The following is a 22,302-nucleotide window of genomic DNA, read 5'->3' as shown; positions in this document are numbered from 1 at the left end:
ATAGCTACGATGAATGCTGATAACGGGGAGGCAACAGAAGATGAAATAAGTTGAATTACTGATAACAATATATCATATAACAATAATGTAAAGTATCATGTAGGTGGTGCCACTGCAGTAACAGATAAATGTGTCAGGGGCTGATGTTAAAACAGGTAGACGAACTGAAGATGCTTAGGATATTACAAGTATGATTTGTGCAAGGGAATTTGCAGTGTTTCTGACCAAACTATTTAAGTCTCAGCTCTAGACTTAGATCTCATGCACAAAGGAGTATCACAGATGGAGGTGATACTTATTATAAACAAATTATAAACCAATCAATATCTCAGGAGGGTGGTCAAGGTATTGGAGAATTTGGTTAAGGGGAAAATTCAGGAATGGATGAAAAGGAATATGGTACATTATGGGGACAGCATGGTTTGCAAAAGGCAGGTCATAAGCAATTTATGCACTTTTTATAATAAAGTGACAGCTAGGGAATGACTATAAAATGTTAGACTTTGCAAATGCATCTGACAGATACCATATGAAACTCTGTTACATCAGTTAAAAAAATTGGGATGAAGTTAGCAATATGAATAACAATGTGAATAATGGATAAGTGTCAGATATTAGTTCATGGAGGAGTAGTCCAGGAAAAGGTGGGTGACTGACAGTGTGCTGCAGAGCTCTATACTCCAGCCACTGCTATTTAATTTGTACATTAATTATATAAGAAATAATCTGATGAGAATATTAAGTTTCTTGCTGGTGATACAAAATAAAGTAGAACAATAGTTAATGAAGATGTCTCACAGGATGATTTAATAATGGCAGTGTGGGAAAAGGATAACAGTTGTCACTTTAATGTGACGAAGTATAAGGTTATGCATTTTGGGATGAAAAGATTATGAAAAGATGATGAATTACAATGATGGTAATCAAATGATGATAAGATTGCAGGAAACTGATGAGGCTAATGATTTATAGATGTTGTGGAACAGAAGCTAAGAGGACATAATGAAAAATTGGATAAAAAAAGCTCACAGGATCACTTGGTTATTGACAGACAAGCAGATATGGAGAAGCTGTCATTATTACCTAACTTTATAATACTTTTATATGGTGACTTCCAGACTACTCTATATAGATTTCTTAGAGATGGCAAAGAGGTGGAGAAGATCCAGAAGGCCAGTGAACAAGAAGGCAGTAGGTGCATAGAATGCTCTCTATGTGGATAGAGAGCATTCTGCAGGTTAAGAAAATTGGCTGATAGATGGAAAATAGACAATACAACAAAAACATAATTTACTAAAGATTTTATAGGATTGATGCAGAGGAAATTTTTCAGTACATGACAATGAAAGATCACCCCAGGAAATTGAATAACTGCAATGACTATAATGGGCATGAGAACTTTATGTTTTTATCGGCGAATGGTAAATGACTGGAATTGGTTGCATGAGTCATTTGTCAGTGTTTTGTCAATAAATGCATTCAAAAATAAGTATAAGTGTTGCATATTGTGCAAGTGATAGTTATTGCTTGGTGAAATGTTTAGTAGGCATCCTGTGATAAGTCTTCGGACTCTGTTGAGATGTCAATGTAATAACAATAATAATGAAAATTTTGAAAGATAGAGCAACAGTATGACAGGGAATTAGATGGATAGGAAACAAATTTTTCAAAAATCGTAACCATTGCTAAAACAAATGCTGTTTCAGCAATGGTTACGAAATATTGAACAATGCAGTTTATTGCAGTTCAGAATTACAACTGCAATACTAGAATGTATTCAAAGAATCATCATCATCAAATTCCTGATATACTATCATATCCTGTACACCCCTTGAGGGTGAACAGGATATGATAGTACTTAATGTAAAACTTACATCCTACTAACTGCCTATCTACAGTATCCCTCCAAATCAATCAGTTACCTGTCAAGTCTCCAACATTATCATGTCTTATATTTCTATCTTTCAAGGCATGTTTTACTGTATCAATCCACCTATATCTTGGTCTTCCTCTGGGTCTTTTTCCAGCCAACTTGGCAAAAAAACACTTGTTTTACTAATCGTTCCTTTCTGTTTAAGTGACAATACCACCTGAGACTCTGCTAATACATACCTGGATGCTAACAATGTCAGGTTTGTTTCTAATATCCTTGTTTTTAATATGATATTGCCATTGATGTCATCTGTTCATGCCTCTAATCTTTCTCATATCTATGGTCTCAGGTCTTTGGTCAAGCGTTTTATTTCTACCCCAGCTCTCAGAACCATAAGCTAAAATTGGTTTGAACACTGTCTTGTATACAACTAATTTAGCGTTTTCACAAATTTATCTTATTCCACATAAATTTATTCAGTTCACTTCCTACCATACCGTTTCCATTCTCTCCTCTTCTGGCACTTCCATACCCATCTCTCATTCCCTCTCTTCTACTGTTTCCATTCTCTCCTCTTCTAGCACTCCCAAAATTCTCTCTATCTCCCCTATTCTGATTCACCTTGCATTTATCTTTTCCATTCTCCTAATCTTATCATTCATACTTCTGCTCTCATTCACAAGACATTCCACCTCCTCTTTCAGTTCATCTATCTCCCTCTGCAGGTCAGTCACTCTTAATCTAAATTCACTCTCCCAAACAAAACCATCTCCTAAACTTTCACAGTCACTCACACCTTCCACACTATCAATTATTACTTTCTCATTCATATATATATTTTTTTCATTCTCTCCTATCACACTACTTGTCTTCCTACATTCATTCTCCATTCCTGGAGCAACAAGGTCAGATATTGATATTTCTAATGCACTTATTTCCTTCAGAATATAAACTTATTATTCTACTTCTTAACAAAGAATTGAGCTAATGTAGTTTGGCTAGCATTCTGTTTCTTTCATTCATACAACTGATGGTATGGCCTTATTCCTTCTTCTTCTACTTTGCAAATTTTACTGCTTCTCCTCTTCATCAGAAAATGGGTGAGTTGCACAAGAGAGAAAATTTGCAGAAGACTCATGAGTAGAGACAAACCTGATTGTCTCTACTCATCAGGGTCTTCTGCAAATTTTACTGCTTCTCTCTTCATCAGGGTCGGTCTCTGAGCATTGCTGCTTAAAAACTTCAATTGTACAAAAAATATTTTCAAATTTTTATTGTGAAATCTCTTTGGGCTTAGCAGTGATTAAATTTTCTTTGTATTCTTCCTGCTGTGCACTTAAATTCAGCAGGTCAGAATCAATCAGTTTCTCAGAATGAGATTTAACTAACTTAGATTCATTTGAAAAGCCTCTAAAATCATTTGCAAGGAATGATGAGAGCTTGGTCCACCTTTAATACGATTTGCCTTAGTCCTGATGATACTTAAGGTGCAAACTTTGTTTGCTTACACTTGGGTAAAGGATTAAACTCAATTTATTATAGTCTAACCAAGTTGAAAATTTATTTATCACTAGGTTAGACTATAATAGATTTAGTTTAATCCTTTATCCCAGTGAGAGCAAACAAAGTTTGCGCCTGAAAATATCTTCAGGACTAAATATAGTGTTGTACTATCTTATCCAGTAAGTAGTGCAACACCAAGGCAACTCGTGGCAAAGGTGGAGCAAGCTACCAGGCACTTCTAACCCAGTATCTCCCATAATGCAAAACACATTTCCTATGTGGATATGTATACTGTTATGCATTAAAGGGATTGGCCATCTACCCAGACTAGTTTCGACCTTTATTGAGGTCTCTTCAGTGGGAGCCAGGCCCAGAGCTGGAGATACCAGGCAGAAGCAGTAGCAAGTCATCTGTGCCTATGGGAGTTGCCAAAAGGTTTATCACCTTTTTTAAAAAATTACTCTGGATTTAGAGAAAGATGTTGAAAATTTATTTATCACTAGGTTAGACTATAATAGATTTAGTTTAATCCTTTATCCCAGTGAGAGCAAACAAAGTTTGCGCCTGAAAATATCTTCAGGACTAAATATAGTGTTGTACTATCTTATCCAGTAAGTAGTGCAACACCAAGGCAACTCGTGGCAAAGGTGGAGCAAGCTACCAGGCACTTCTAATATAGTCTAACCAAGTGGAAAATAAACTTCCAACATCTTTCTCTAAATCCAGAGTAAATTAATAATAAGGTGGTACATCTTTTCGCAACTCATATAAGTAAATATGACCTCTCCATTGCTTCTGCCTCAGTATCACCACTTCTGGCTCCCACTGACGACACCTCAATAAAGGTCGAAACCAATCTGGGTAGTCGCCCTTCCCTTAATGCATAGCATTATACATGTCTGCAAGGAGATGTGTGTTGCATTATGGAAGATACCAAGACAAGGAGTCATGAGAGCTTGGTCCACCTTTAATATGAGTTGCCTCAGTCCTGAAGATACTTCAGGTGCAAACTTTCTTTGTTTACACTTGGGTAAAGGATTAAACTAAATTTATTATAGTCTAACCGAGTGAAAAATAAACTTCGAACATCTGATTTGGCCAGAAAAATCTTAGAAGGCATTCACTTCCAAAAAAGGTCAGTTTCATCGACATTAAATACTTGTTGGTCACAATAGCACCCTTCTTCCACAGTTTTCTTCAAAATCTCTGGATAATTTGCAGACACCTCGCTATCTACACTTGCAGCTTTGCCTGTGATTAGAACATTATGTTGGCTATTTCTCTTTTTGAAACACTCAAACCACCCAGCACAAGCGTGGAATTTTTCTCCTTTTCAATCATTGATAGCTCTTTCTTTCAAGGTTGCAAAGAGAGTTAATGCTTTTGATTTAATAAGCTCAGTGCTTAGCAGGATCCGTTTTTGGTTGCAATCTTCGATTCATGTAGAAAGAAGTCTCCCTAATTCACTCATTATGTTACTTTGAGTTCGAATGCTCTTTGTATTCACAGCAGCTTTGCTTAAAATTGCTCTTATTTTAAGAGCAATTTTATGTTCCTATCTTTTCTCTGAAATTGCCTTGTAAATTTTTCTTTATTATTTCAAGTTTTTCTTCCAATGAGATGATTTTTCAAAACCTTTTCACATTTCCACTTTTTTTCTCACTAATTCCTTTACGTATGATGAAAGGTTTGGAAAATAGTTTGAAATAAAAAAAAAAAAGTCAGGAACACAATTGCAAAGGAGGCACGAGATATGATCATCAAAGTGCTATGTAATTAACAGACGACATAAATTTTGGTGGTAAATTTAGAACATAGTGTACCTAGAAATAGCGTAGCATGCCATTAAAAATAACTTTGTAAAATATTTTAAATCGATAATTAAATTATTTCATCTTGATGAGTGTTTTTTAAAATAGTTATACATAAAAAATGTATAGATAGAAAATTTTTAAAATCGCTAACATTTATTTTTAAGATGCATATAGGCGCAACTAATCGAATTTTAGAGGCGCACTAATAAAATTTGGGTATAGAACAAAAATGATGCACTAATTGAAAACGCACTAATCAGAGATGCATTAATCGAGGGATTGCTGTATGTGGATTATAAGGTGAGTGATTATGGGAAGCTCCACAGTAGACTAGCATCAATACTTTGGGTAGATGAGCTGTGCAGAAAAGAAGTTGACAACACATGGGAATTCAGAAGGCAATATCTGACACAATGATACCCACGCAAAGTATAATTCCATGTTAAGAATTATGCGAGTAAATAGAATAGGCGTGAAATGGATGAACAGTGAAATTAAGCAAACTGTGTTGGAAAATAAAATGTTATGGAGGAGGTAAAAGGCAATTTGCAGCATTCAGATTCATGAGGAGTATAAAGTATAGGCTATGAAAATAATGAGCATGGCAAAGAATGAAAAAGGTGTAGTATGAGAGGAAATTGGCTAGTCAGGCCAAGATTAATTCAAGAGAATTCTCATGCTGCATGTCAATCAAGAAGAAAAATAATTATTGCAGGTTGACACTGGTCAACAGCCATGGCAGCAAAGTGACTACTGCGATGATATAGTGGAATCATTGAATGAGCACTTCACCAGTGTATATCATAATGCTGTATATGACGTTGTGCAATATTTAGAAGAGAGGTGAATATTAGGAGAAATGGAAGTGAAAGAATCAGAGGTTTATTATTATTATCCAGACCTCCATGGAGTCAAAAGACTCATCATGAGAGGTCGTTTCTAGGAAACACAAAGTTGATCATACCACTCCTTGAACCCATTCATTGTTCCTGCTCCAATCACTCTCTCAGGCAATGCATTCCAAAGTTCAGTCACCCTCCATGCAAAGAAACCATTCCTCACCCTCTAGTGCACAGCCTCCTTTTGTAACCTCCAGGAATTGCCCATTGTCATCGCTCCTTCCCGAAGTTCCACCAAGTGAAAGAACTCTCCGATGTCTACCCTGTAACTGCCTCTCAACAGTATAAAAGTCTCGATCATATCACCTCTCCTTCTTCTATCCACCAAACTCTGCAGTCCACATTCCCTCAGTCGATCCTCATAACTCATATTGTACAGTCCTGAAACCATCTTTGTTATCCGTCTCTGTACTCTTTCCATATTCAATTTATCCCCTTCAAATCCTGGGGACAAAATCTGAGAACAATAGTCTAAGTGTAGTCTGATCAGGGTCTTATACAATGGAATGGTAACTCTTTTATCTCTGCAGGTCAGCGGCCTTCTCAGTATTGCAGCAATCCTCTGAGTTACCCTCACCACCTTTGCAATATGCTCCCTGAATTTCAGTTTTCTGTCAATCATCACCACCAGATCTCTTGTCTCCCCTACTTCCTCCAGTACAGCTTCTCCAATCGAGTATGCATCCTCCCATCGATGGATTCCCAAACCTCAAAATTTGCATTTTGTTGCATTGAACTGACACACCCATTCAATTGCCCATCTGTCTAATTTATTCAAATCCTCTTGCAGGGCTACATCTGCACTATTACTGATAACCCTTCCCAGCTTCACATCATCCACAAACAACTGATTGTCCTCTTGCAATCTATTGACAATATCATTGATATAAAGTATGAACAATACGGGTCCCAGTACTGAGCCCTGTGAAACCCCACTTGTAACCCTCTGCTTCCTTGATATTGCCCCACCATACACAACTCTCTGATACCGATCAGTGAGCCAATCCTGAATCCATTTGACCCCAACATTTAAACCCATGTGCTGCAACTTAAATATCAGCTTATCATGTGGCACCCTGTCAAACGCTTTTGCAAAATCCAAAAAAAATGGCAGTATATGCCTTTCATTCATCAACTGCTCCTGTCACTTTATTATAAAAGCAATCATATTACTAAAGCAAAGCAAGAGTGCCCCTTAATAAATCCATGTTGATTCTCACAGAAAACATTGCCCTCATCTGCCCAATGCTGTATATAGTCCCTCACTAATTTCTCCAAGACCTTAACAACTACTGATTAACTGATTACACACAAACAGGCCTATAATTAGACACTTCCAGTCTGCTACCACCCTTATGCAGTGATACTATCTTACCTTCCTTCCATTCCCTGGGTATCTTTCCCGTAGCCAGACTTTTACTGAAAAGCCAGGTCAAAGGAGCTGTCAGTTCCTTAGCACATTCTCTCAAAACTCCTAGTGAAATATCATTGAGTCCCACAGCTTTACTGACATCCAGAGTACTCAATATTTGGAACACACTCTCCTCTTGCACCTCCAAACCTGAGAGTGCCCTATTCCTCTAGTATTAATACCTCCTCCAGGATAAAATATTCCAGTAAAGTATTGATTGAACAACTCCACTATGTCTTCTGCAGCAGTCACTCTATTCCCATTTTTATCCTGCAATGTCATTCTTTCACAATCGTTTCTCTGCCTACTGGCCATATAGCTAAAACATTCCCTAGGATTTTCTTTGTATCTTAGTGCTAATCTCTTCTCATATTCTAGTTTTGCCTTCCTCACCATCCTGGTCACTCTCCTGGCCTGCGTCTTATATTCTTCGTGTATCTGTCCTCCACCCCCTCTCCTTATATCTCTTCCTCAATCTCTTTTTCAACTGCAGTTCCTGTTTGATATCGTTTGTCATTCATTTTACACCAAATTGTGTGCGCTTCACCCGTGGAATACAGCTTACTATTGCTGCTAACAAATAACCTTTTACAATTTCCCAAGTACTAATGATATCCTGGCCTTCCAATTGTGCCCTCCATGGAACTGCCCCTAGTTGATACCTAAGACTATTATAATCACCTGCCTTATAATTTCATATATGTTCCCTTTTCTTTGATACACCTGCATGTTTGTTCATCTTCCAAGTCAAAACCATATGGTCACTCTCTCCAACTTGTGGGAAAGATGTGATCTCACTTATTATCAGCTCCTCTGATGCTATGATCAAATTCAAAACTCTTGAACCTCTTGTTCCCTCTATTACATGTTGCCAAAGACATTTGTCCCTCAAGAATTCCAGAAATTCTATTCCCTTCTTACTATTTGCATTTTCCTCTTCCCAGTATAAGCAGTAATTGACTCAGGGAAGAGGCCAAGCTCAACTGCCTAAACATTTCCTGGTCCCCACTGTCTGTGCTCCCTGGTTTATAGCAACACCCCACTAAATATCCTGTCTTGGCCACTTGTACTTCACACCATATGCTTTCAAAACCTTTGTGTCACTGCCTTCCAAAGTCTCCACTCTTAGTGGACATAAGTCATCACTTCAGGTGTCGAACTATAGAATAACATGCAAGACACAGTAAAATAACTTTCATTATGTAAATATTTCATCTTATGCATCATAAGACATCATCAGTACAATTACTGAATAAAAATAGAAATTGAATTAGAAAACAGTAGCACACATCCTTAAATTGGAATCTCTCTATGTACACAGGACTACTGAGCTGAAATTAAAATTAATTACATTAAAATATATAAGAGATACTTACTTTACAATTGAAGATAAAAATTTCCCAAACTTTTGGAATAGTGAAACAGTCGTTACGTTTAGGATTAGGTCTATGAAGTAAGGCTTAAGCACTTTCTTTATATAAATGTTCATTTATATAAGCATTATATAAATTCTTTGTATAAAGAAGAAACAGTCTTACTAAATGAATATAAACTCATAATAACCCAAAAAATAATCAACAACTTTTCTAAAAAGCAAACCAGAAAACAAGTTATGTATGATGAAGCAGTGTCTCACAAAAGGAGGGTATTGAGCGGCATGTCCAAGGGTTCTGTTATTGGTCTCTTGATATTTAACTTGTCTCACAAAAGGAGGGTATTGAGTGGCATGTCCAAGGGTTCTGTTATTGGTCTCTTGATATTTAACTTGTTTAATGATATGTGATGTGGACTGACTGAGAATCTTCAGTTGTTCGCTAATGATGCAAAGTTCAGGAGAATTGTAATTAGCACTGCTGATGTTAATTTTTTTCCCCTTCAGGAAGATTTGAATAGAATTTTGACTTGGACAAAGGAGTGGTGTTTTAGTTTTAATATTAATAAGTGCAAGATGTTGCATTTTGGAGTGCAGAAAAATAAGGATGTGTACTATTTGCTCAGATTTGGTCACCTAGTTTTCACTGTGATGAGGAAATATTGAAAAGGATCCAGAAACAAGTGACTAAAACAATACGAGGAGTATGGAGACAGGTTGAAGAAATGTAGATTGTAGAGTTTGGTGAATAGGAGGAAAAGAGGTGATATGATAGAGACATTTAAGTCAGTGAGGAGATTAATCCAGAAGGAATTATAAAAAGAGTACAAAGCAAAAGGGGAAGAACTAGAGGCCTTCCCCAGAAGTTATGTAAGTTTGTGGTGAAGATGGGCATGAAGAGTAGATTTTTTACATGGAGAACTGTCAGTGAATGGAATGTATTACCAGAATGTGTTGTTAATTGCCGGCAAAGGTTGGTCGATTGATAGAGCCTCTGCTACTAATGGCTCAGTTAAGTTTGAGCACGGTTAGTAGTTGGAAGGGGACCAATCGTTCGATGCTGTTGGCACACTCTCCCTTGATGAGTCTTTGGACTCCCTGGAGGTGTCAAATAATAATAATAATAAAAATAATGCAAGGAGTGTTAAGGATTTTAAATTTCAGTATAATAAATATGTTGTGAGTTGAATGAACCTTCAATGATGAGTCCATCAACAATATGGAGGGTGTAATAACAAATAATAATAATTTTTTTCATCTGTAATTGCTGTTTGATTAACTGATTGATTCATTTTACTCCAGATCACTATCTTTTATATATACAGGGTGTTCGGGATAAATTTGACATATTTATAATTAATTATATTTTTCTGTAAGTTACATGTATTAACACACACTTCTCTTCATTTAAAAGTTTGGACCCTTCTTCATTCATATACAAGATGTCAGAAAGGATGGATAGCTGGAACCCACCTGAATCATGGAAGAGAATAACTTGTATCATGATGATTCGTGCCCGCCATCAAAATAAGGATATTACGACTGCTGCCCAATGCTCCCTGAATACAGTAAAAACAATCAGGCATGAACTAGAGACTTGCAATGGTGACTACGAGGATGTAGCAAGAAGAAAGATCCCTAGCAGACGATCTGATTGCGTTCATACAGCAGAATTCCTCGCAAATCTGCAGAAACAGGTGTTGAAGAACCCTGGCATTGGAATTCGGGCTTTGTTCGTGGAGTTGCTAACTGTAGTCAAGCCCTGGATAACAAGGGTAGCCAATGGTAGGCCGTATGTATGGCAGCAGGATTCGGCCCCTTGCCACACCTCTGGGAAAAGTCAAAAATGGTTGTCTGAAAATTTCTACGACTTCACCAGTCCAAATGTTTGGCCTCCAAACTCCCCAGACCTTAACCCCATGGATTATTTTGTATGGGGCGCAGTTGAAAAAGACACCAATCGCACTTCCAGTAATACAAAAGCCCAGTTAATGGATAAAATTAAAACAGTTTTTGCGGCCCTTCCCAGGGAGACTGTAGCATCAGCTTGTTCGAGGTTCCGAAGCAGAATTGAAGCTGTGATCGATGCTAATGGTGGTTATTTTGAGTAAATCTTGTTGATAGTATTGTAATTAACTCTGCCTGTAATGTTTTTTTGTCAATTCATTAAATTTAATAGATACAAAGAAGATTTTCTTTTTCCTTACGAAACTGTCAAATTTATCCCGAACACCCTGTATATATCAAATGTTTCTTAACTCCAATGCAGTACTGACCTCTCTTCCTTCAAATTCTTCCATCCACTGTACTGTCCCAAGTTGGATTTTAAGTCGATTATAATTATTTGCATTATATGCCTGGACTTCTATATGCCTGGTCATACTCTTAAGTCAGAACTACATGGTCACTATCACTAGGTGGCAGCAAGTATGACATCTCGATCATGATTAGATCCTTTACTACCAAATTCAAAACAATTGATATCTTGTGCCAGCCTGGTTGGCAAGTGGTTAGCATATCTACTCTACAGCCAAAAAAGCTGCGGGTTCGAATCCCGCTGTGGGCATGGATATTTGTGGTTGTCTGTGAAAATACTAGTGGTGGTGGGAGGTAGATGGCATTAGTGTAGTTGTAGTTCATGGACTGAGTGGTGGAGACAGAGAGTTGTAGAGTAGGTACCCTAACTCGATGAGTCTTTGGAAGTGTCACATAATAATATTCTGTCAGCTACATGTGCCATAACATATTACCCCCACCACCATCCCTATTACCCCTGAATGCGCTGTCTTCTGTCCAGTTCATTTTGCAGACTATCTGGGTTGTTAAGTGGATTGGTTACCATTTGGTGAGAGTGACTATGAAGTGAGCAGAAGGTCCTCAGGCCAGTAGCGTGGGGACCTCTGTGAGAAAAGGGTATATGTCAAACTACAAGGATGGTGATTATGAAGAGCTCAGGAGACAGCTTGCAGGTGTAGCATGGAATGAGAAGTTAGCTGGAAAAGAGATCAATACAGTTTTGAGGATATTCAAGAACTATTTAGTAGAAGCAATGTCTAAAATTTATACTCCAAGGGTGAGAAGGTTAAATAAGGTAGGTGTGAAATGGATGAATGAAGAGATTAAGCATGCAATACACAGAGAAAAAGGGCATTATGGAGGCAGCATAAGTGACAATAACCAATTCCGTGAGGATTACAAAGACCAGGGAAGGTGGATGACTTGGTTGGTAAGGGTAGCAAAAGTGAGGCATGAGCAGCAGTTAGCTAATGAAGCCAAAAATAATCCCTAGGAAGTTCTTTCGATACATAGCCAGCAAAAAAAAAAAAAAGAAGAATTATGGAAGGATAACATTAATTGGAGAAGATGATAAAAGGACAGCTGTTGCAGAAGACATTGTGCAGATACTCCTACTCTACCTTGAAGGTACCCAGCTATTAAGTGACTACCAGTATGGATTCCGTCGATACCAATCAACAGGTGAACTGCTCTCATATATCACCCATCTCTGGATATATGCCATGGAAAAATTTGGCAAATCCCAAGTAGTTGCATTTGATATCTCTAAAGCCTTTGACCAGGTCTGGCACAAAGGCTTACTAAGCAAACTTCCATCATTTGGACTGTCTCTGGACTTCTGCAGATGGATTGCCAGCTTCCTGTCTGGATGCACATTATGTGTGATGGTAGATGGCTCCCTATCCTCCCACCATCCAACTAATGCTGGGGTCCCACAAGGTTCAGTTCACTTACCGACCCTCTTCCTTCTGTATATCAATGACCTACTTCAGTTGACCTCAAACGCAATACACAGTTTTGCAGATGACAGCACACTGCACTCCTTCTTTTCATTTGATAAACCTTAACTACACAACTCACTTCAACCCACAGAACATCAACCACAACTTCCCTTAATTCAAACCTCCAAGACATCCTCCGATGGGGTTCAGATAACCTCGTCAATTTCAATGCTAGGAAAACCCAGTTCTGTTTTATTTCCCACAAAAAAAGAACCATTTTCCTCCAGTATCATTTTTGATAACAATCAAATTCCCACACAAGATGAAATTTCTCTTCACAGAATTACCATGACATCAGGCCTCTCCTGGCATAAATACATCACAACCATTGCATCCTCTGCTTCCAAAAAACTAGGCTTTCTCTTTTGCACAAGACGTTACTTCATTTCAAAACAGCTGTTAACCTTATACAAATCACAAATTCACCCAGCTATCGAATACTGTTCTCACATTTGGAGTGGGGCTTCTAAAAGCTCCCTCAAAATGCTTGACTCAATACAGAGGAGAGCAATTAGACTGATAAAGGATCCATCTCCTACCGACTCACTCCCCCTTCTTTCACACAGATGTTTAGACTCTGCAATTTGTATATTCTACAAAGATTTTCATGGAAAATGCTCATCTGAAACAGCATCAATAATTCTCCCACTCTGCACTATACCCATTGGAACACGTACAGCCACTGCCCAGCATCCCTTCACAGTACATCGTGAAACCCACAGAACAAGTTTCTTTTCCTCCTCCTTCATCCCTCCTACTACCGTACTGTGGTACAGTCTTCACCCTGATGTATTTCCCAAGGAATACAATATACGGGCTTTTATATCAAATGTCAACAAGTTTCTCCTTTCCCATCCCACTACCCATATACAGTACTAAAGTACTATAGGTTGACCAGCCAATCTCTCATATATGGGCCTAACATAAAAAGATACTTAATGAACAGTTGATAAAGGTCTTTCATTCTTGTCAATGTGACTTCATGGAGAGATTGAGAGCAGTTGATGGGGAGGTTAGGCTGATTGTAAGTGAGCAAAAGGTGTATGGAGAGGTGAGCACCCTAGATGTTAATAAGGCTATGGGACCTGATAATATATCACCATGAATTCTGAAGGAATATGACAGGGAGTTAATATCTGCCTTGACATATTATTTTAATATCACTCTTGCACTGGGTCAAGTTCCTAAGGAGTGGAAGGAAGGCAAGATTGTGCCACTTCATAAAGGAGGTGATAGAACTCAAGCATCAAGCTATAGGCATATCTGTGTGTTAGGTGTTGTGGTTAAGTTGATGGAGAAGCCTGTGAACTAGGATCCAGAATTGGGTTGTCAACAATGGTATTATCTTTGATAAACAGCATGAATTTACTAAAGGGAGGTCATGTTTTAGTAATCTACTTACTTATTACAAAAGTGACGGCTTCCTTGGACAGAGGAGAGGAATACACAGCAATATACGTAGATTTCACAAAGGCATTTGATAGATTACCGCATGATAAGTTGATAGTCAAACTAGAGTGGATGGGGTTGGATATTAGTGCATTGGATTGGAGACCGGCTATCTGATAAGTATCGACAAGTTGTGTATGGGGGAATAATATCCAAGAAAAGGAAAGTCACTAGTGGTGTGCCTCAGGGTTCTGTTTTAGGGCCATTACTGCTTAACTTGTATGTTAATGATATTTGCAAAGGTTTGGATGGAGATATTCAGTTGTTTACAGATGATGCAAAGTTGGCACAAACTGTGAAGAGATGTTGTGGCCTTACAAGAAGACTTGAATAAATTGGGTGATGGGCATGTGAATGGAGATGCGAGTTCAATGTTGCAAAATGGAGGGTTTTGAAATTTGGGAAACAAAGATAGGATGTAGAATTTATGCTTGGTGAGAATATATTGTCAGAGGTGGAGGAAATAAGAGATCTTGGGGTGATAGCAGATAGCCAAAATTGTGAAGATAACATAAAGACTTCTGGGAATGATGCACAGTACACTGACTTGTAGAAGTAGGGAGATTCTTGTTCCATTGTATAAGACTTTGATTAGGCCACACATGGACTATTGTGCCCAGATTTGATCACCTGGTTTTCAAAACGACAAAGAGATGTTGGAATGGGTCCAAAGGTAACTGACTAAGGTAGTTTCTGACGTCTGGAATGTCGAATATGAGAAGATGCAATTTACAGAGTCTAGTGGATAGGGGGAAGAGGGGGGGGATATGATAGAGACCTACAAGTTAGTAATGGGTTGTTATAGGATTAATGGTGGAGAGGTTCTATAGAAAACAGTGGGAGATCAGGAAAGAACCAGAGGTCATCCCTGGAAACTGTATAAAGAGGGTGTGAGTAATAAAGTGAGAAGTAGGTTTTTTCATGCAGAGTTGTGAATGATTGGAATGCCTTGCCTGAGAGTGTGGTGTCTGCAGAGAATTTGAGTGTGTTTAAGGTGAGATATGATGAGCTGTGTGTATGATAAAAGGACCTCCTAGATGAGTCTTTGACTCCATGGGGGATTTTGTGATAATAATAATAATAATAATTTAATGTTGCAAAGGTAAGATTTTAAAATTTTGAAGGCCTTACAAATTACTAGGTGACAAACTGGCTTTTAACATTGGGGTCCACAAGGGATGGATAATACATTAAAAAGCTGGATGGGTAATTTGCTGTCTAATAAATATCAAATGTGTAATAAATAATATCCTGGAATCTGTATTTGATTTGTGACTATGTACTAAAAGTGGCAGAGCAGATAAAGACAATGAATATGACTGAAGGCAAGAACCTGAAATCTGGGCCAAGGTGTGAGAATAACAAAAGGAACGTTATCAAGTAGACAGAAAGTTCCATGAAAGAAAATGATGGAAGATGAAGAAATGTCATGCTCGGTAGGACATTGTGCTTGATTAAACATCCCCCCCCCTTGCATTCTTTTCATCAGGAACCAGGGAAAATAATGAAGAGTTAGCTACTGGAACAAACTCAGCACCATCAACTTCAGAAATATAGCTGAAAAGAAGTAGAACTGGCAAGAGATATATAGAAGTATCATATATCAACATACTGTCACCAAAACAAATTTACTTAATTCCTTATACTCCTCCAACTCACATGAGGATGCCTGTAGAGAATTTAAACTCAGTTGAGCAAATTTTTGAATGATTATCTAATATTGGCCTAAACAGAGACTTTCAAAAGGATATCATAACTTCCTTTCTCCTAAAATTGAAGTCCAATTTAATTAAAAACTATAGAGTACATTATGGAAAATTATGGAGACAACTTTAGAGCAGATTCGTGTTAGAGCAAAACTTTAGTTTATAAACCAAAATGAACACTTGACATTTCGACCTGCATATCAAAGACACATATATATACAGAGAAACAAGTTGCACTACATAATCTACATGGTTTGCAAAAGTTACTGACCAACCGTTAACAATTATTAACCTGACCTCTGGTTTAAAAAAAACTTTACTACATCAAAGCTAGAGTCCTATTATTATCTATTAGGTTACAAAATTAAATTGGGCTGGAGAACAACATGTTTATTATATATATATTTAAAAAAAAAAAAAAGAGCAGGTACTTTTCCAGTCAATTTGGTGTAAGGTGTTGAGAGCATGATCAGAGAGTCCTGCTTCACCAAAATTGTTATATTTAATGTTTTTTTTTTTTTTACGTATAGGGATTGTACGTCCAGCTTCACCAATATAAGGTAAGTTACAGGTGCAGTAGATGCAATAAACTCCAGGATGTGCCAATGGGCATAGAGGATCAAAATATGTTTTTTTAATTTTATAGGTGGTTTAAAAATGGCATGGAGATTATAATGGTGTAGAATTCTATTGATTTTTTCTGATAACCCTTTAATGTATGGGATGGCTATGATTTTAGTGTAATCTAAATTCTTTTTTGATGAAGTTTTATGAAGAACTTTATTAACAGTATTTTTGTTATAGCCATTATTTATAAATGTGTTGCTAATCATCTTAAATTCTTGTTTAAGAGCTTGTTGATTAGAGCAAATTGTTATAGCTCTGTTTTAAGGGTGTTAATGACTCCAAATTTTTGCGATAGGTGGTGATATGAGTTAACATGTATATACTGGTGTCTCTTGTGTTCATTTTTATGTTTTTTTTTGTTTTTTTTTCACCAGAGGTCAGGTCAATGATTGTTGGAACAGTTGATCAGTAAGTTTAGCAAACCATGTAGATTGTGTAGTGTAGCTTTTTTCTCTGTACATATGCGTATGCTCCATGATGATGATGACCTTGATATGAAGGTCGAAATATTGAGTGTTTTCATTTTGATTTATATTAAATAAAGTTTTGGTCTAACATGATAGATGTCTCCATAATTTTCCATAATGTATTCTGATCACCGTGTAAGCATGAAAGAAAGGAAAAACTATAGAGCTTTACTTCCTGATAGGAAGTAAATCTTGAAGAATTGTCAGATCTTGATCTTCTTCCTAGCATTTGTTTCACTTTAAGGCAGGGTCCGCTCGTCTGCACTGCTTCCTCCATATTGCACGGTCTTGGGCAATTCTACTGTTGATATTAACTGTGTGCATGTCTTCAGTTAAACAATCAAGCCAACGTGTGCCTTTGGTTGGCGACATTAAGCCTCATGGCCGATTTTGCCACAGAATCTCCATAGCTACATAGCACGTGGCCATACTATCTTAGGCATGCTGCCTCTTGCATCTTCTCTGGTATTGGTGCGATTCCGAGGAACCTTTTATCTACCAAGATTTAGGAAGTAAATCTTGGTTAATAAAAGGACTTATATTTCCTATCAATTAAAAGAGCCAAATCCAAATCATTGTATACACCTCTAACCCAGGTGCTCCTCTGAAAGCTTAATCTACATATGCAGTTTCACAGCAATCATCATAACAATCAATACATCATTTTATTTTAATAGCAATTAAAATTAAATCACCTTTTAATCATATGACTGCAAGATATCATACTTACCAATATAAATATCTTCTGGTATATTTACTCCATTGAGAGTTTTAGGAGCTCTTGGTATGCTCGGTTGGCCCAGTTTACCACTGGATATTTCATACGTAATAATAGTTCCTGTGTGAATATATGTTATTAAAACCAGACCTCCATTTGGACACACACAAATATTGAAAAATCAATAATAATCTTTACATATTTAAATTTAGTATTCTTTAATTGCCTTGATATTAAAAATAAAAGTTTGTAAATTATTAGCAGTTAGCATAATTTAATTCAAATACAATCCTGACTCATTCATACTATAATTTAAATGTGCTACATTTGAAAATGGTTGCAAACAGTTTCTGCAACCTAATCAGAACATCAGCATGAACAGCAAGATAATACGCAATGTCGGGCCACCTTAATTTATAAAGACTTCTCATAAAACAGTCTTCATAGAAAAACAATGGATTCACTATTCTTTAATCTGATTTTCCCATATTACCTATTTCATTCCTGACAACATGACTTAATGATAAATAATTGCAGCAGTATTATTATCCCACCGAAGGCATTCTCCACATAACTATGGTTGTGTGGAGAATGCTTTCCTCCACTGTTTTTCAGTGGAGGAAAGAATAATTCCCTGAACCTCAATGCTGCCTAAACATCTCTACACAGGACAGAATTTCTGTACTTGAGCTGATTTATGCCTCTATCCTTTCCTTGAACAAACTCATTGCAACCGAAGCGTTCTTTTCCACTGAGTTTGGAGTGGAAAAGGCCTCAAAAACATTAGGTGTCCCTTTCCACTGAGAACTCACCTATACAACTGCTGACACTGTACGAGGGTGGTCTGAAAAGATCTCAGCCTAACAATGAAAACACGAATTTATAATTTTGAAATTATTTTTATTTTTCAACATAATCTCCCTTAAGACTAACAAATTTATTCCAGCAATGCTCCAGCACCATTATCCCGTCCCTGTAATGGTTCTCGGTAACATCTGCAAAATACCCCTCTACAGCTGCAATCACCTCTTGATTCGAAGAAAAATGCTGACCGGTGAGGAAGAGTTTTAGTTTTGGGAAAGATAGAAGTCAGAGGGAGCCAAATCTGTGAAATAGGATGGATGTTCCAACAATTCATAGTTCAGATCCCTTAATTTTCCCATTGTCAAAACACCTTTGTGGGCAGGTGCACTGTACTGATGAAAAATGATTTTTCTTCTTCTGCAAACCGGGTCTTTTCTCATGAATTTTTCCATCTAATCTGGTTAAAAGATTGTAATAATATTCCAAGGTTATTGTTTTACCCTTTTCAAGATAATTAATAAACAAAATACCTTTAGCATCCCAAAACAACGATCCCATGACCTTTACTGCTGATGGAACCGATTTTGTCTTCTTTAGCACTGAACAACTGGTTTCTGTTCACTGTTTTGACTGCTGTTTGGATTCTGGTGTGTAATGTGAATCCAAGTCTCATCTATAGTAATAAATTGATGCACAAAATCAGTTTTATTCTTGCTAAAACACTACAAGCACTGTTCAAAGATTTTCATGCAAGTATGTTTTCGATCTGCTGTGAGCAAGCATGGCATCTTGCGCAAAGCTTTTTCATTTGCAATTTTTCATGCAAAATATATCCTACACATTCTTTTGAAATGCCTATAGTCTCAGCAATTTCATGCACGTTGATTCACCCATCATCCAACCATATCGTGCACTTGCTCAATGATTTCTGGTGTTGTTACACTTTTTGGACATCCTTCACATGGATCATCTTCAAGGCTGGTACAGACACGTTTAAACTCGGCAGCCCATTTCTTAATTGTCGAAAATGAAGGAGATGAGTGCCTATAAACTTTTATGAACTTTGGATGAATTTCTTTTGCCATTAAACCTTCTTTTACAAAGAATTTTATAACCGCACGATATTCAGTTTTATCCGTTTCAAGGGATACAGACAACTTTATAAAACAAACTGTTTGATAGAATGATTAGCAATTTCACATGGATGCTTATAACAGATGTACCAACTTAGAAAAAAAAATCTTGCAGATAGTGTTGCCATCTATGGTCAAGGCCGAGAATTTTTCAGACCACCCTCGTACAAATACCAATGGTGCCTTATCTTGGAATATTGAGCACACATTTGGAGTTATGAACCTAAAAATTAGCAAACAAAAGTTGAAGTTGTGAAGGGAAAAGTTATATTTAAATGTGTTACAAGGTAGGAGTAAAAAAAATAACTTTTATTATTATTATTTTTTTATTTTGACATCTCCAGGGAATCCAAGACTCATTGAGGGAGGGCACCTACTCTACAACTCTCCATCTCTCAACTCATTCACCAACTGCATCATCTACACCAATGCCATCTACTGTCAATCGCTACCACTAGTATTTTTCATAGACAATCACAAACATCCCCCACAACAGGATTTGAACCCACAGCAGCCTTTTGGCTGTCAAAAAATATAACTTTTCATTATAATCTATTAGACTCTGCTTTAAATTTATCACAGTTTGTGTTCTTGTTGAGTTTGTACTTGAACATATGTTTTATTATAGTTTATTAGTATTCTTTTATTATTATTATTATTATTCAGGCCTCCATGGAGTCAAAAGACTCATCATGGGAGGTCCTTCCTAAGAACAGTCTGTCAAGATTCATCGAGAGGAGGTCCCTCTAAGAAACACAAAGACTATCATACCACTCCTTAAACTCATTGACCATTCTTGCTCTCACCACTCCATCAGGCAATGCATTCCACGATTCAACCACCCTCCACGCAAAGAAACCACTCTTCATCCTCTTGCTCACAGCTTCTTTTGTACTATCCAGGAATGGCCCCTTGTCATCGCTCCTTCCTGCTGCTCCACCAAGTGAAAGAATTCCCCAGTATCAACCCTGTAACCACCTCTCAACAGTTTAAAAGTCTCAATCATATCACCTCTCCTTCTTCTATCCACCAAACTCTGCAGTCCACATTCCCTCAGCTGATCCTCATAACTATCCTTGTACAGTCCTGAAACCATCTTTGTCACCCGTCTTTGTATCCTTTCCATGGTTAATTTATCCCCTTCAAATCCTGGTGACCAAATCAAAGAACAATAGTCTAACTGTGATCTGATCAGATACTTATACAACGGAATGATAACCCTTTTATCTCTGCAGGTCAGTGTCCTTCTCATAATTGCAGCAATCCTCTGCATTACCTTCAAACCTTTGCAATATATCTCTAAAATTTCAGGTTTCTATCAATCATCAACCCCCAGATCTCTTGTCTCCCCTACTTACTCCAGTATAGCTCTTCCCATAGAGAATGCAGCATCACATCGATGTTTCCCAAACCTCAAGACTTTACATTTTGCTGCATTAAACCGACCACCCCGAGTCATTTGCCCATCTATCTAGCTTATTCAAATCCTCTTGCAGGGCTACCACATCTGCACTATTACTAATCATCCTTCCCAGCTTCGCATCATCTGCAAACAACTGAATATCCCCTTACAATCCACTGGAGATGTCATTGATATAAAGGTTAAACAATATAGATCCTAGTACTGAGCCCTGTGGGACCCCACTTGTAACTCTCTACCTCCTTGAAACTGCTCCACCATGCACAACTCTCTGATACCTATCAGACAGCCAATCCTGAATCCAGTTGACCAATCTGACATCCAAACCCATGTGCCGAAACTTAAATATCACCTTCGCTAAGTCTAAGAAAATGGCAGTATATGACTTTCCCTCATCTAATGTTCTTGTAACTTTATTATAAAAGGCTAGCATATTGCTAAAACAAGAACGCCCCTTCACAAATCCATGTTGACTCTCACAGATAACATTACCCTCATCAGCCCAATGCTGTATACGGTCCCTCACTACTTTCTCCAAGATCTTAACAACTACTGATGACACACAGACTGGCCTATAATTAGACACTTCCAGTCTCTTACTACCCTTATGCAATAGCACTATCTTACCTTCCTTCCATTCCCTGGGCACCTTTCCCGCAGCCAGACTTTCATTGAAAAGCCAGGTTAAAGGCACTGTCAGTTCCCTAGCACATTCTCTCAAAATTCGTGGTGAAATACCATCCAGTCCCAAAGCTTTACTGACATCCACGGTACTCATTATCCGAAACACACTCTCCTCCTGTAGCTCTAAACCTCGAACCAGCCCTATCTCTCTAGCATTAAAACTGACTCCTCTAGGATGAAATACTCCAATAAAGTGTTCATTGAACAATTCCACTATGTCCTCTGAATCAGTCACTTTATTCCCATTTTTATCCCACAAATATCATTCTTCCACAGTCATTTCTCCTCCTAATGGTCACATAGCTAAAAAAATTCCCTAGGATTTTCCTTGGATCATAGGGCCAATCTCCTCTCATATTCCAGTTTCGCTTTCCTTACTACACTAGTCACTCTTCTGGCCTGTGTCTCATATTCTTCATGCATCTTCTCTTCACCAGTCTCCTTATATCTCTTCCATAGCCTCTTTTTCGCATGCAATTCCTGTTTAATATTGTTTGTCATCCACTTTACTCCAAATTGTGTCCTCTTCTTCACTCGTGGTATACAACTTACCATTGCCTCTAACGAATATTCTTTCACAATTTCCCACACACTAATGATATCCTGGCTTTCCAATTCCTCCCTC

General features: G+C 37.6%; 1 protein-coding gene across 2 annotated transcripts in view; it reads right to left on the bottom strand.

Annotated features, from left to right (window-relative positions):
- The window catches only part of LOC150094569 (integrin alpha-9-like), an 806,800-nt gene that overhangs the window by 607,773 nt on the left and 176,725 nt on the right, over nt 1–22,302 (bottom strand). For both annotated transcript variants that reach the window (XM_090411876.1, XM_090411877.1), the window contains exon 7: nt 17,649–17,756. In XM_090411876.1, the coding sequence (XP_090268002.1) occupies nt 17,649–17,756 (108 nt within the window). The remainder of the gene's footprint in view (nt 1–17,648; nt 17,757–22,302) is intronic.

Source organism: Typopeltis vanoorti, chromosome 22, assembly GCF_054136105.1.
Source record: "Typopeltis vanoorti isolate ZY-2024b chromosome 22, IOZ_Tvanoo_1.0, whole genome shotgun sequence".
Lineage (NCBI taxonomy): Eukaryota > Metazoa > Arthropoda > Arachnida > Uropygi > Thelyphonidae > Typopeltis > Typopeltis vanoorti.
The sequence above is the reverse complement of the archived record's forward strand: the minus strand, read 5'-3'. Positions and strand labels throughout refer to the sequence as shown.